The sequence below is a fragment of the Natrix helvetica genome (genome assembly GCF_964273705.1).
Source record: "Natrix helvetica genome assembly, chromosome: 1".
NCBI classification, from domain to species: domain Eukaryota; kingdom Metazoa; phylum Chordata; class Lepidosauria; order Squamata; family Natricidae; genus Natrix; species Natrix helvetica.
The window spans coordinates 229,131,020-229,147,127 of NC_138548.1; the positions used below are offsets into that span (position 1 = coordinate 229,131,020).

At 41.9% G+C, this 16,108-nt stretch overlaps 1 protein-coding gene across 3 annotated transcripts in view; it reads left to right on the forward strand.

The window, feature by feature from the left end:
* Positions 1–12,993: 12,993 nt before the first annotated feature.
* The window catches only part of ITGA7 (integrin subunit alpha 7), a 65,727-nt gene continuing 62,612 nt past the window's right edge, over positions 12,994–16,108 (forward strand). For 2 of the 3 annotated variants that reach the window (XM_081933156.1, XM_081933155.1), the window contains exon 1: positions 12,995–13,438. In XM_081933156.1, coding sequence (XP_081789282.1) covers positions 13,263–13,438 — 176 coding nt within the window. In that variant the 5' untranslated portion in view covers positions 12,995–13,262. Of the gene's footprint in view, positions 13,439–16,108 lie in introns of all 3 variants that reach the window. The other variant, XM_081933157.1, reaches the window with a different exon arrangement.

Sequence of the window (16,108 nt, forward strand, 5' to 3'; positions counted from 1 at the left end):
TTGACTGAAAATTCAGCATTATTCAGCACTATTCAATTTCCCCCTTTTTAAAGTGTGCTGGCCATCTATGTCACTTCCTCAATATGTTGATGTGTTGCCCACTTCTGCACTGGTAGTAGTCAGCTGAGCACCTGAAATGGTCCCTTGATATTATGCCATGGGTTCATGGGAGGTGCTGTGAGGGGCAGATTCAGAAGGCTTTGTACTTTGGCACAGCCACAGTATGGGGGTACTTTTCTTCCATTTTCTAATAACTCTTATTCTGGTTGGTGTTTTCTACTTTGTTCCATTCTTCCTTAGACTGACTTGGGGGGAAAAAAACACCTGTATGCAACCCTCTTCATACCTACGCTCGGCCTGTGTTGATAGCTTAATCTAGGGGTCCTCCACCCCCGGTCCGTGGACTGACCCTGGTCCACGGTATACCAGAAACCGGGCCATGCAAGCAAGCAATGCCCCATTTGTGGGATGCAGGTAGCACAAACTATGCCCCTACTGGTTCACCAAAAAACCTCCCTCCACGGAACCTGGTGCCCAAAAGGTTGGGGGCCGTTGGCTTAATCTACTATATCTTGAAAGGTCCCTGGTGCCCAAAAGGTTGGGGGCCGTTGGCTTAATCTACTATATCTTGAAAGAGGCAAAGAGTGATGGAACAGCCTTGTTCCCCCTTTAGAATGACAATAGAAATAGATTTGTTGGCTGGCAGCCTGTCAAACTTTCACCTTCAACCCTTTGAAGGTTAAACAGACAGCTTGGCTATGTGTCAAATGAACAGTCTAAATGAAAGTTGAGTTTTCTAATTGACTGACTCCAAGAAAGGCTTTAGAAGCTAACAAAATCTTATTTTCCCCTTGTACATTATACAGCTAATCCCTGATTTACAACAGTTCATTTAGTGACAGCTCGAAGTTATTGCAGCACTGAAAAAAGTGACTTATGACCATTTTTCACACTTATGACCATTGCAGCATCCTCACGGTCATATGATTTACATTCGGATGCTTGACAACTGACTCACATTTATAACAGTTGCCCTGACCCGGAGTCATGTGATCTCCTTTTGCGACCTTCTGACAAGCAAAGTCAATGGGGAAGACAGACTCACTTAATGACTGTTACTAATTTAAGAACTGCAGTAATTCACTTAACAAATGTGGCGAGAAAAGTCGTAAAATGGGGCAAAGCTCACTTTACAAATTTCTCATTTAGCAATAGAATTTTGGGCTCAATTGTGGTTGTGAGTTGAGGATATCTCCTGCCTGCATCTTAATTGTTGAAAAAAATGCTACTCCCAAAATGTATTTTTAAGCGTAATTTGGAAGTTGGCATTTACATTGTAAAAAAAATCCCTTGCCCAACTTACTTATAAAATAGAACAGCAACAACAACAAAAAAAATCCGTGTCCGTCCTAAGAGAAATATATACCCATCTTTCATCTGGAGAAAATAAGAGCAACAAGGATTTATACAATGTCTCTTGCTCTTGCTAGAAGTGTATTTAGAGCCAGCTAAAAGGCAATCCCCTTGCTCACTACCTTAAAGACTTGAGCTCTTTATTACCAAACATGGCAATTCTGTTGGGATACAAAGTATGTTTGTATGAGATTATAGTATGCATGGGGAAATAAGTGCATAGAGACGAGCAAAGAGAAGGACGAGACAATGGAGAAACACTGTGGGAGGCAGAAAGAGTTAATCCACAGGGAAGGAAAACGTAGATCACATTTGAAAATGTGTTCAAAAGAGTCCTTAATGGGCTGGCTTATCCTTTCAAGAGGATTTCAGCAGTTCTAGCACTGGGGCCTCTACACACACCTGTCTCATAAATTGTGTGAAGTTAACAAAAGGGCAGTTGCATTGTGCTGCAGCTGTTGGTTGCCCACTACCTCCATTCCAGTTCCACTATGCTAAAAGAGCACACACACACATCACACTGAAGTTGGATTTCCTACCAATGCTCAAGGAAGGGTAAACCTCACTCTAGATTACGTTTTTCCTCCAATAAGGTTTTTCCGTGCTTTTCCCTTCAGAAGTAAACTAAGTGAAAACATTATGGCAAGATGTCCACTAGATAAAAAGACCCTCCGTGAATCTAACTCTGATGTTGGATTTACTCCCCAAATTGAAGGAAACCAAACCCTAAACCTAACCTTAGGTTACATTTTTCCTCCAATTAGGTTTTCTCATTCATTTTCCCTTAGAGATAAAGTAAGCAATAAACATAAAAGTAAGATGTCCAATAATAGGGACGCAGAGGCTCAGTGGATAAGAAGTTAAGCTTGTTGATCAGAAAGGTCGGCAGTTCGGCACTTCGAATCCCTAGCGCCGTGTAACAGAGTAAGCTCCCGTTACTTGTCCCAGCTTCTGCCAACCTAGCAGTTCGAAAACACATAAAAAATGCAAGTAGAAAAATAGGGACCACCTTTGGTGGGAAGGTAACAGCATTCCGCGTGCCCTTGGCATTTAGTCATGCCAGCCACATGACCATGGAGACACTTTCGGACAGTGCTGGCTCTTCGGCTTTGAAACGGAGATAAGCACCGCCCCCTAGAATTGGGAATGACTAGCACATATGTGCGAGGGGAACTTTTACCTTTAAGATGTCCAATACACCAAATGGGGCAAAGGGTAACTCACCACGGCCAACTTGTAGGACAGTGTTTCTCAAACTTGGCGACTTTAAGTCCTGTGGACTTCATCTCCCAGAATCCCCCAGCCAGCATAGCTGGCTGGGGAATTCTGGGAGTTGAAGTCCACAGGACTTAAAGTCGCCAAGTTTGAGAAACACTGTTGTAGGACAAATCACCATGACCAACTCACCATGGCACAAGTTGCCACAAGTCAATTCAACACTGTATTCACCGTTCCATTCAGTTACTTTTATTTTTGGTGACCATGTTTTCATCCAAATTATTGCAATTGGATTGACTTTATTATTATTGGCGACTGTTCCATTGAAATTAATTTAACTTTTGTGTTTGTTGAATTGCCCTGTGGTGAGTTTGTCACACAGAGAGATGGCCGTGGTGAGTTGACCATTGGCAAGTTGCCCCATTCCACACCAAATGATCTTTCATGAAATTGATCCTATTGATGTTGCGTTTCCTTCCAGATTTCAAGGAAGCTGAACCTTAACTCTAATTCCAGATATATTTTTCTCCAGTGGGATTTTTCCATGTATTTTCCCTTAGAGGTAAAGTAAGTGAAAATATAAAAGTCAGTAGTTCACCACACCAACAAGGAATGTGGCTATGATGTTGGATTTCATCCTAATCACAGGTGGGTTGCTCCCAGTTTGGCCCAGTTTGGCCAAACTGGTAGTGGAATTCAGGCCTGGGTCACAGAACCAGCAGCAATCCAGGCTGCCACGCCCGCTGGGCTACCGCGATTTTGGTTTTTAGTGACTCTGCGTGCACAGTTCACTGTAAATTGTTGTACACATGCACAAAGAACAATTTACATTGAACAGCGTGTGCACGTTGCAAACTGGTAGTAAAACGGGCAGTAACCCATCCCTGATCCTAACCATATGCCTAATCCTAACCCTAGATTTGATTTTCTTGTCCTCCAAAGGGGTTTTCCCATGTATTTTCTTTTACAGTTAACTAAGCAAAAACCTAAAAGATGTCAACTGCACCAAAGGAGCCTCCTCACATCTAACTGTGATACTTACTGGATTTCCTCCTGGAATTTAAGGAAGCCGAACTCTAACCCTAGATTGGATTTTTCCTCCAATGGGGTTTTAGCATGAGTTTCACTGTGGAGGTAAATTGAGGCAAAATGGGAGACTGATATGTCCAACATGCCAAAACAGTGATGTTCAATTTTCTCCCAGAATTCCAAGAAGCCTAACCCTAACTCAAAAGTGCACTACCTTCCCTTCTTCCTGATAGGATAGGGCTATTTTGTTTAAGGAGAGGATAAAGAGCTGCTTGGGAAGGATTTGGTGCTCTTGGACATAAATGGTGTTGTCTTTGTATAAAGGCATTGTCTCTGTAATAACGGGATTTCATGGGAAAGTAAGAACAGACAATTATTTCTAGTGGTTATTGAGCGAATACCAGCAAAACAGAGCTTAAAAGGCAGGCGTGGGAAAATAATGCTATTGAAGTCCTGAACAAGAATCTGAAGGCTGTTAGGATCTGGATGAGAAGAAAGTTCCTCAGGGTAAAAGAGTTGCAATCCCCCTCCCCTGCCAAATAACTCCCCACCACCACTTTGGCCTCTTGCTAACATTGATTCCAGAACTAACTCTGTATGCTGGTCAGCCTCCCTGAAAGAGCAGGTCTCATCATGAATGGCCTCCTGGACTTGAGTCCTGCTTGAGCAGCAGCAGGCAGAATCACAGCCTGGTGAAGCAGTTCTTTAACTATCTTGAGCAAGAGACTCAGCAGCAGTAACTCATACACATGTCCCTATGCAATTGGACTAATGCAATATACAAGGAGTCTTTGACATATGACCACAACTGAGCCCAAAATTCCCACTGCTAAGCGAGACAATTGTTAAATGAGTTTTACCCCCTTTATGACCTGTCTTGCCACAGTTGTTAACTGAGTCACTGCCGTTGTTAGGAACGCGGTCATTAAGTGATTCTGGCTTCCCCATTGACTTTGCTTGTCAGAAGGTCACAAAAGGTGATTACATGTTTCCAAGATATTGCAAACATCATAAAAACGTGCTCGTGGCCAAGAATTTTGATCATGTGACCACAAAGATGCTGCTGCAGCTGTCTTAAAGTGTGAAAAATAGCCATCAGTCATTTTTTTCAGTGGCGTTCAAATGGTTGTAAATCGAGGACTACCTGTACTTTATATGGGACTGCTTTTGAAGAAGCAAACCAAAATCACCTTGCAGAGGAGATGGGCGGCAGCGAAATCTAATGAATGAATGAATGAATGAATTACTTGGAAGCTGCAACTAGTATGGCACTCAGAATGCTAATGGAGTTGATCAACTATTGTAAAATAATGTCTTTTCTAACTTTGCTGCATTCTCCAAATGGAATCTGTCTACCCAGTTAAGGTCACCTAGTCCTAGAGAATGTGTCTTCTCATTTCACCACCACACAAAGTATAAGAGGTGCCTGGATAAAAAGACAGGCTTCTCCATTGTTGCCCCATAGTATGGAACATGCTGTCCCCAGAGATACATTTAGTTTCTTCCCTCTTGAGGCTTAGGAAAGCATTTAAAATCTTCCTTTTAAACTGGCTTTTGGTATGGAATTTATTTTTTTTAATTATGTTTCGAAAGTTCTATTTATCTATTTGTCTATAGTATAGACTCTATACCCATCTACTCACAGAAGAACAAACAAACACACACATATAGGTACTATATTACGGAGAAGTTAGGGGCGGGTGAGAGATGCATTACTGGCTATTGCTTTTATGCTACATTCTTATGTGCTATGGAAAATTGTGTAACTGGGGAAGTATAAAACGTTGTTAATCAATGTGGAAAACAAAAACAAAGCAAAACAAAACACTATTAGGGGTGGGAAACCCTGCTAAATAAGGGCTGAGAATTTTAGTGATAATAGAACAATGAATCAGAAAAAGATAAAAAGTGGATGATAAAATATGTAAAACTACAGTTGGTACAAAATGTGGTAGACAGAATCCTAATGGGCCAAAATTGCTATTGTCATATATGTTTCCTGTCAAAAGGTGTCCAATTCAAAGTGCTATTTTTGACTTTTAAAGACCTGTATGATTTCGCTTTAAAGTACCTAAGAAACTCCTTTCTCCGGGTGGAATCTAGCCAATCTGTCTAGCTGCATGTAGAGAAATGACAGGCTAGTGGTAGTCTCCCTCCTCCATGCTATGGACTTGTTCCAGAAGCTGGGACTGCTATGTGAACATTAGACAACAACAATATCCAAGTTCCATAGAAGCTGGGTTGAAACTGGTCCACTGAAGTCATGATCTTACAGTAGATCGATATGATTCAAATCCAATTTGCAAGACAGTTTCAGTTTGTCCAGTCCCAACCTCCACCATCCTAACCTCCACCATCCCAGTGGTCTCAGTTAAAACAGTGGCCCTACATTAGGGCCAAATAGGCTCAAATTGTGCTGTGTGTGTACAAATATAAACACATGTTGTTTAGTGAAGTTACCATAGCCCCCGTTTAAGAACATTAGCACCCAATTCTGCACATATATATTTAAAGAAACTCCGTTGCATTCACTGTGACTTAATTTTCCTAAATTTAGGATTGAAACTTCTATGGCAAAATTCATCTTTAATAGAGCTAATGCAGGGTGTTCACATTCCTTTCTATTAGCGTCATTAGGTTTCTTTTCATAATCCAGTTTTACTTCTGCTATTATCACTGTACTACAAGCCAGGAATCCTGTGTACCTTCACTTTCAGCTAAGTCCAAGTGCATTTCATAAGATTTATTTATGTGCTCAAAAGCCCTGGCTAACTCTGAATTTCTTCTGAAGAAAGTAGATACTGGCATTATCTAATCTGATGCTGTCCAGATGTATTTAGACTGTAATTCTCTTTAATTATGTAGCTAGCTAGGAATTCTGAAAACTGAATCCAACACAGTTGTTCAGTAGCAGGAAAGGGAAGCCTAGCATAAATTCATAGCACATTTCAATTGAACATATAGCAAATCAGAATGTAAAATAATAATGTGTATTTTAGAGCACATTAAATGAGATTATTTAAGGAAACTTTTACATTGTTTTCTTCGCTTGAACTAATTCCTGTCATGGATATTTTGAAATTCCTGCAATATAAAAGAATTATAAGTTTAAAAAAAATATCTAGCAAAATGATTTTGTAGCAGCCAAAATTTTATGTCATCCAATGCAAATCAAAGTCCAGTTATTTCAGCAAACCCCATTGCAAATCTCAAGAGACTACTGTTCGGCTGTGTTTCATAAATCTGGTTTGTATTTATAATTATCCAACCTGTCCCAAGATCCTCCCAGAAGGGCAATTTAAAGAAATTACCAAATGGATATTCTAAGCTGGAATATTTGCAGCTGAGTTGCCTGATATAGTGCAACACATCTATTTAGAGTTTGGGAGCAGCCTGACCATTGGAGACTGCAGGAGTAAAGACATATATTCCCTGACATTATTTATTTATTCATTTTATTTCGTCAAGCATGAATTAGATAACAGATATAAGCATAAACATGATTATGAATACATGAAATGAATATGAATACAAGGGAATATTAGGACAAGGACAGTAGGCATGCTGGTGCACTTAAGTACGCCCCTTAAAGACCTCTTAGGAATGGGGTAAGGTTGACAGTAGATAGTCTAAAGTTTTGGGGTGTTTGGGGAAGAAACCACAGTGTCAGGTAGAGCATTCCAGGTATTGACATCTCTGTTACTGAAGTCGTATTTTCTGCAATCAAATTTGGAGCGGTTTACCACTTGTTTGTATCTATGTGCGCTCATGTATTGTTGTGTTGAAGCTGAAGAATTCATTGACAGGTAGGACATTGTAGCAGATAATTTTATGTACTACGCTCAGACTGAAGACAGCGTAGTTCTAAGTTGTCTACGCCCATAATTTCAAACTTTTAAGTGGCATAACGTATTATGAAGGAACTGGGACCTTTCCCAACTGGTGCTTATGATGGTTTAACCAAGCCGCAGCAAAAACTGGGAGACAGCTATGTAGCTAAGAGAAGAAGCACTCATGTCAAGAGACCAGGCACTACAATGGAGGTAGAAGACAAGTCTTCAAAGGCATGGATCCATATCATCAGCTCAACAAAGAAGTCTCATGAATGGTACAAAAGCCCAACCCATTAACAGCAGAACAGGGTCCTGGGAGATGAACAACTTCCAAGTTCCTGTGACATTTGTGCAGCACTCCACCGCTGTGTCCTGCCAATGTTCTGGACTCTCAGAGATGTAGTGTTTCTGCCAATACTCCGACGTCCCTTATAACTTTCACAGCTATTTAAAAATAGCCCTCACGTCCTGGAAAATGTGATGGATGCTTTTCCTCCTGCCAGAGGCTCATCATGTAAGGCTTGAATTTATTTATTTATCTATTAAGGAAATCTATAGGGCTACCCGTGCTAAGCAAATAACTCTGGGCAACTAACAATGTGAGCCAATACTGTATAAAACAACAAAAATGCATTTAAAAATAAACTTGGTAAATATAAAATGCAAATGTCCCGGGATCTCACACATAACTCCCAGTCCTAAATGCACATATATTAAACTTGGCTAGCAACCAGTCCTAGAACCTGAGGAAAAAGCTAGATGTATTTTCAGCTTTCTAGAAGGTGAATAGCATCAGGGTCACTATTGTTGCTTTCCATTTTGAAATGTTTATAGCCAGTCCTAGGATAACTAGGTGTGACCTAGGCTGACTCAGGGGTGGGCTTCAAAAATTTCAGCAATGGGTTATCTGCCCAGTTGCTGGGTGGACGTGGCCTAGTCAGTCATGGCGGGGGCGTTTTCGCCTTGCCTAGGTTCCTGAGGCTTTCCTCGAGCCTCTGGGAGGGCGAAAACTGCCTCCCCCACGCTCTGGAGGCTGGAAACAAGCCCTTTTCCGGCCTTCTGGCACTTCCAGGGAGCCCGTTTTTCTCCCTCCCCGAGCCCGGCACTTACCTCGCATCCAAAACAGGCTGCGTGGAGACTTCTGGGAGGGGTGGCTGAGGCCAGCCAAGGGTGGGATTTGGATGTTCTCTGAACGGGCCATAATGTTAGCTACAAGTTCTCCCGAACCCGGGCGAACCTGTAGCAGCCCACTCCTGTTCGCACTTCTTTGTAAAGGCTCATGCCTACCTATAAGGTGACCAACCATCCTCCTTTAGGGAGGACAGTCCTTCTTTTGTAAGTTCTGTCCTCCCTTGAAAAGTGTCCTCCTACATGTCCTCCTTTTTGATATTTGAAGGCTAATCTGTTGCGCGTTATGTGACGTATTTTATTAAACAGTTTTTAATGGTTTTTGTTTTTTTACTTCATCGCAAGTATATTGAACAGATATTGAATCTTGTGTTGAATTTTTATCTAAAGAAATGCTAGACATTAAAATAGACGGCAATAGTGTCTTTGAAGAAATTAGAAGACTGAATGTATATTTAAATTCTGAAAAAATAATACAATGGGAAAATCAACATGTTGAAATAGATAAAAGATGGGTGGATATTTTCAGCCATTTCAAAAATGAACATATTCCATGTGAACATTTATTTATACTTGTTCAATTTATGTTGTGCTGCCCTGGAACTAATGCAGCAGTTGAAAGAGTTTTTTTCAATTGCCAATGATTTTTCGACAAGTGAGAAATCGAGATTGAATGTTGATACTCTAGCTGCAGCACTTGCCGTAAAATTCAATATGAAGGATATTTCTTGTTCAGATATTTCCAATATATTGTTAGAAGATGATACATTGACAAAAAATATTAATTCAATGGAAAAGTACTCATTTAAATAATAATTAACAGGCATGTAAGCATAATTACAATATAAAATGTTGCAAATGTTTTATTATGCATATATCATATTTTAGTGTATTATTGTTGCAATGAATAAAATATTTCTTTTCTTTACGATATATTTTTTCCAATTTATTTGTCCTCCTTTTCATTGTAAAAAAGTTGGTCACCTTACTACCTATGAAAGTCTGATGGCCCTCAAACCATTCATTTGCACCGATACATCCCATTCAGAGCATTTTTTTTTCCTGGGATCATCCTACATTTAGGAGCCTATACAAGCAGATCCCTGGGACTCTTAAACTCCTGATGGTTATGATTTCAGAGCTGGCTATTTGCATTCTGCAGGAACTGGCAGCACCCATCCTGTATTCCTCCCACAGAATATGTCAAAATAGGTCATGGAGCTTTTAACAGTCAAAGCAGAGGCAAACTTAACATCTCTCTTTTCAATAAAATTCCTTGGGGAAAATGTTGTCCTTCATTATTTTGCTTTTCATTTCCCTCTTGAAAACTGACATTGTTGGGTGGCGTCCAGGAACAGGATCTGCCTTGGAAGCTTCTATTGTTTGCTTATTTGCTTATAATTTCAGTTGCTGAGCTTGTTCACTTACTAAAAACTCTGGGTGGTTCGCAGAGGATTAAAAGCAATTAAAAACAAACAAAACAGAAAACAACCCAGAAAGTCAGAATGACCAAGGAGACACTTAATTTCTTCACATTTAGTAGTTTAAATCATTTTTGATGGACACTTATATCACTTTCATATAAATGAAATGCAATGGAGAAAATAAATCTAACAAAGCAAATGTACCTTCTCCTTTCCTGTTTTTTTTATTTTTTTGGACAAGACCAGGGCCAAACTCTTTGCCTAATCTCATCAGACACAAATTAACCCATCTTGTCCCAAAGTCCCTGAAATTCCATATAAACCAAAGAAAAAATCAGCTCCAGGACAGCAAAAGAATTGAAACCTAGAGAAATCCCCAACTTGCATTGTCCATTAAGTTGATCATCTCCAACATTCCATCTTTTTAACACTGGATCTCCTCAGCTCTGCTATTCTCCTGAAAGGCCCATTTTGCCTAACAAAACCAGGTACACAGACAAGCCACAGCACAAATAAATTGGTTTATACTTAATTCAAATAAATTTCTATTTTGTTGCCTGGAATGATTCTCCCATTGGTCTGGCACACAGCTACAAAGCACTCAGTTCCATGGGATGTATTTATTTGATTGGTTGACTAAATAATTTGCTGCCCATTTGCCTATCTTGTAATGAAATGATTTTGGGCGACTTACAGTATAAAAGCATTTAAGGAGGCTTATGTTCAGATAAGTATAAGGATTGTATTTTCCCAAGATTTATGGTGGCTGCTAGGTTTTCTTAAAAAGAAATTTAAAGAGGGATCTATTTTGTAAATTCTAGACATGCTTAATAAAGTTACATACTTCTATATCTGTGGCTATGGAGTGGCTAACGTCTGAGTCTGATTATTTGCTTGGAGATATTTTATTAATACCATCAATGCTAGTGAGTTTGGGGTTTGCTGTCTGTTTATTTATAGTAACTTGCCCTACCAGGGTTTTTTCTGGGAGTGGGGCATGGTTTCCTCCTTGGCGATTCCTGAGTAAAGTAGTGCTTTCTACCTGATTGTTTGTCTGGTATTGATCCCTGCTTATCTGATCAGTCTGAAGAGGAAGCATTTCAGCCTTTTGCTTGAAAAGGTACGGGAATGAGAAAAAATAAGTCATGGGTCCCAATATACAGGTAGTCCTTGATTTATAGCAGCTCATTTAGTGACCATTCAAAGTTACAGTGGCACTGAAAAAAAGTGATTTATGACCATTTTTCACATTTACAATCATTGCAGCATTCCCATGAGCACATAATCAAAATGTGGATGCTTGGCAATTAGTTCATATTTATAGACGGTTGCTGTATCCTGGGATCATGTGATCACCAATTGTGACCTTCTGACAAGCTAAGTCAATGGGAAAGCCGGCTTCATTTAATAACAGGGTTACTAACTTAACAACTGCAATGATTCAATAACGACTGGAGCAAGAAAAGTGGTAAAATGGGACAAAACTACCTTAACAGATGTTTCACTTAGCAACCAAAAGGTTGGGCTCAATTGAGGTTGTAAGTCAAGGACTTCCTTGCATATTCCAAGCTGCCACTTGGAATATGCAAAGAAGTCCTCTTGAAAAAGCACCTCTTGGACAACCATGACTGAGATTTGGGTTGCCAATAGTGGGCAAGGAGGAGCTTGGAAGTCCTCTAGTTATCATCAACCTTCAGAACAGAAAATGTTGCCAATAGTATAAATAAGTAAGCTAAAGATAAAGGTAAAGGTTCCCCTCGCACGCATGTGCTAGTCGTTCCCGACTGTAGGGGGGTGGTGCTCATCTCTGTTTCACAGCCAAAGAGCCAGCGCTGTCCGAAGACATCTCCGTGGTCATGTGGCCGGCATGACTAAACGCTGAAGGCGCACAGAATGCTGTTACCTTCCCACCAAAGGTTTTTTCTTTTTTCTTCTTGCATTTTTACATGTTTTCAAACTGCTAGGTTGGCAGAAGCTGGGACAAGTAACGGGAGCTCACTCCGTTATGTGGCACTAGGGATTTGAACCGCCGAACCGCCGATCTTTCTGATCGGCAAACTCAGTGTCTTTATCCCTTGATAAAGGGATAAATAAAGGCGTATAAATCCTTCCATTCGCCACCATCCAGTCAGAGCTGAAGAAAGCTTCTTGGATGAGAAGGGAAACGTCTTCAAAGAAAAAAAAACCCCAGAAAGTACAGTTGCCTCTTGGAAAAAAAGCACCTTTGGGACAACCATGACTGAGATTTGGGTTTCCAATGGTGGCCAAGGAGGAGCTCTTTCTTGCATCACTGGATGGCAATCAGGTTCCTCCTTGTCCTTTTAACAGAGGATTCCCTTCAAAGAAATGAGTGGTATAATGAAATTTGGAGTATGGCAACAAATGATAAATTAACAACAGAAATTAAATTTTAAAAAGGGATGATTGAAGTCAACAATTATAATGAAATTGTGGGTTTTTTAAAAAATAAAATCAGTGTTGGTGGAAGGCAAAGGGAATAAACCTACTCAGGAATATATGTCGTTTTGGAGGGGATAAGGGCACAATTGGAATATATTGTATATCTAAGAAATATAAGAGGGGAAAAAAGGTCTCCAGGGGGTGGGGATGCACTGTAATATGTGTTTTCCCCCTTTTTCTTTTGTCTTTCTTTTTCTATATATAAAACTGATGCACTGTTTGTAGTGTGTGTGTATGTGTGTGTGTGCGCGCGCGCGCGTGCATGCGTGCATGCATGCATGCATATGTGTGTCTATGTATGTATGTATATATATATAAACGGGAATTCCCTTTGAGCCTCGGGGCAACCCGGATGGCGCGGCCTGGGCGCGGGGATGGGGTGGGTGGGAGGTAGACCGGCACCTGCTTCCAAGTTCCCCGCTCCTTCATGCCCAATAGCGGAGAGCGTGGCGGAGGCGTGTTTGTTGTGGGATCTCGGGGCTCCGCCCAGCGGCACTCCAGAATGGATGTGAGGGAAAGAGAGCCAGCGCGCGGGCGGGCGAGGTTGCCTCGCCTCGGGAGTTTGGTTACACGCCGAGGTTGGCCGGCCTTCGGGCAGCGCAGAGGGCGAGCCAAGGCCCGTGACTGAGGCGGACAGCTGGCAGCAAAGCCTCCGCAGGGGAGACGGCGGGCTTGCGAAGCTCTTCGGAGCCGCGGTGGTGGCTCTCGCCCGGGCGACTCGGCTTTGCAGTTGCTGCTGCTTGCGACGCCTCGCAGGATGTCTGGGGCGCTGCACTTTTGCCTCTTGTGCCTCCTCCTCAGCCTTTGCCGCTGGGAGAATTCAGCCTTCAACCTGGATGTCGCCGAGCCCGTCGTCAAGCGGGGAGAGAAGGGCAGCTTCTTTGGCTTCTCCGTGGCGCTGCACCAGCAGCTTAGTCCGCAGCCCATCAGCTGGTAAGTCGTCCCCACGCCCGGCTTCCAGGACGGGAGGTTTGGATGCTGATCCCGGGGGCAAGCCCGAAAAGAGGATGGAGGTGGAAGACGGTCTCCCTAGGAGTCACAAGAACGAGGCGATCAAACTTTCGCCTGGTAATTTAAATATCAGCATGATCGCGCATCTTTCCAGGAGTTTTCTGCCCCCCCCCCCCCCGGTTCAAGGTTTTTATTTTTCAATGCAAATTATACATGTGCGTTGTCCGGGTCTTTTCTTTTACATAGTCCTTTTTACATCATAGTTTTGTTTTCACTTTCAGCCAGATTATTCTCTTCCATTATTTCCAGGAGTCTTCTGAATTCAGGTTTTCTCGGGGTCTGGAGCTTGGACACGGCTCGTGTAAAAATGCATCAGTCCCTGCTTAATTCCTTGGCTGTTGCAATAAAAACACAAGCTGATTCTGGGTGCAAAATACGTGGAATTTAGCAACCAGCGATATTTCCTTTGCCAATGCCTCTGGCTTTGGCAGTAGGAGAAGGAGGACCAAATTAAGAGCCGCTTGTTTCCTTTCAGTGGTCCCGTGGTGGATATTTATTATTTTGTTTTTTTTAAAATTCCAAGGCAATTTGGGTACATCGTCTACCGGGTGTGAAAGTTAGATCCACCAGCCAGTGGTTACATTCTCCACAGCCCTACCCTAAATATTTTTAATATTTCTGTAGAGGGAAGGGAATCCTTGATCTTGATGGGTGTTTTGTCAGAGTTTGCATTATTTCGGTGATAATTGAGTGTATTCAGTTTTTTTTTAAAAAAAAACCCTTGCCTTACAGTATCTTCCCACAAGCTTACCGTTTCCCCTAGTTAAATAGATTGCCTAGTGTGTTATGAGATGTTTTCTTTTTTACGCTTATAAACTGGTGGGTTTTTTAAAAAAAATATGAATCTTTCTTCTTCCTGCTTGAGATGTAATTCTGAGAGATGCAGTTGTCTTGATGCCAGTTGTCTTATTCAGTGCTAAGGGAGCTGAATCATTGCTGAAGGCAGCAAACTCTCCTTTGCCAGGGCTGTATTGGTAGTTAGCTCCTGGCTACAGCAAGTCTGACTACTGCTTTGCAGGGAGCAAATGCAGAAGCAATGAAGTGGCACAGAAGAAAGAGAGAGAGAGAGAGAAGGAAAAGAAAGGGCTGTAAACATCTTACAAAAGCAAGGGGCCATGGCACACTTCACCAAGAAGTCTTCCCTTAGTGCATTCCCCACCTTGGAGCAGAAATCAGAGGAGAAGATGACCCTGTGAATCTAAATAGGAAAGCCAGGTCATGATTGCATGAACCTGACAGCTGGGTGGCTTTGCACATGCATTAGGAGATCTTGGGGATGGCATCATAGGAGGCCTCTGGTCCCCAAAGGATGGAGTGAGAGTATCTTCCTTCAGTTAAAAAGAGTGGAGGGAATTCTAGGGACTCTCTGAAGTGTTTGGTTTCTTCCATGCTTGGTTTCTCTGGGGATATTGTGACCTAGGATCTGTCCCCCCACCCCCAAACCTCCCGTAACGTTCCTGTGAGGCTACTGACAAAGTGGAGCTTCTAATTGCTTTTTCTGCAGCTTTTAGCCCTTGCTCTTCAACAGGCCGCTGAAGATCACTTCAGTCCTACTGAACTTTCCATGATGGCCTCATTCACCTTCCTTCCTGGAAGTGTTGCTCTTTTTTTTCTCCTTACTGGTAGTGGTTGTCAGCTTCTTGGACTCTATTGTCTTGTTTTCCTATAATAGTAGTGGTACAATACTATTTTTTTGAAATTGCATTTGCAGTCAGGTCTAGTCTATCAGCAGCCTTTGCAAACAGGAAATGTGAAGGACAAGTTGCCTCAAACTGTGAGATGGGTGGCCTACAGAGGTGAAATTCAGCAGGCTCTGACAGGTTCTGGAGAAACGGTAGTGGAAATTTTGAGTAGTGTGGAGAACCAGCAAATACTACCTCTGGCTGGTCCCAGAGTGGGGTGGGAATGGAGATTTTGCAATATCCTTCCCCTGGAGTGGGGAGGGAATGGGGATTTTGCAGGATCCTTCCCCTGGAATGGGGAGGGAATGCAGATTTTGCAATATCCTTCCCCCAGGAGTGGGGAGGGAATGAGGACTTTGCAGTATCCTTCCCCTGGAGTGGGGTGGGAATGGAGATTTTGCAGTACCCTTCCCCTGCCATGCCCACCAAGCCACGCCCACAACTGTTAGTAAAAAAATGTGAATTTCACCACTGGTGGCCTATACTGTAAATTTAATAAAGAAAGAAAAGAAATTGTCCCGGAAAGGTAGGCTACGAACTGCTCTGGTTAATTCTGGGATCTCAATAATTTTGTATTAGTGGCAGCTTCTTCTTGGGTTGCCTATTGCTTCAAGAGTATTGCTTGAAGCTACCAATATGTAACTGCTTTCCAAGACATGATTCTGGAGATGGAGAAATGAACTACAGATAATCCTCAATTTACAGCCACTTGTTTAGTGACCATTGAAAGTTACAACAGCACTGAAAAAAAATGACTTGGGTTTTCACACTCATGAGCATTGCAGCATTGTCATGGTCACATGATCAAAATTTGGATGTTTGGCAGCTGGCTCATATTTATGACGGTTGCGGTATCCTGGGGACACTTTTTGCAGCCTTCTGACAAACCAAGTCAATGGGGAAGACATTC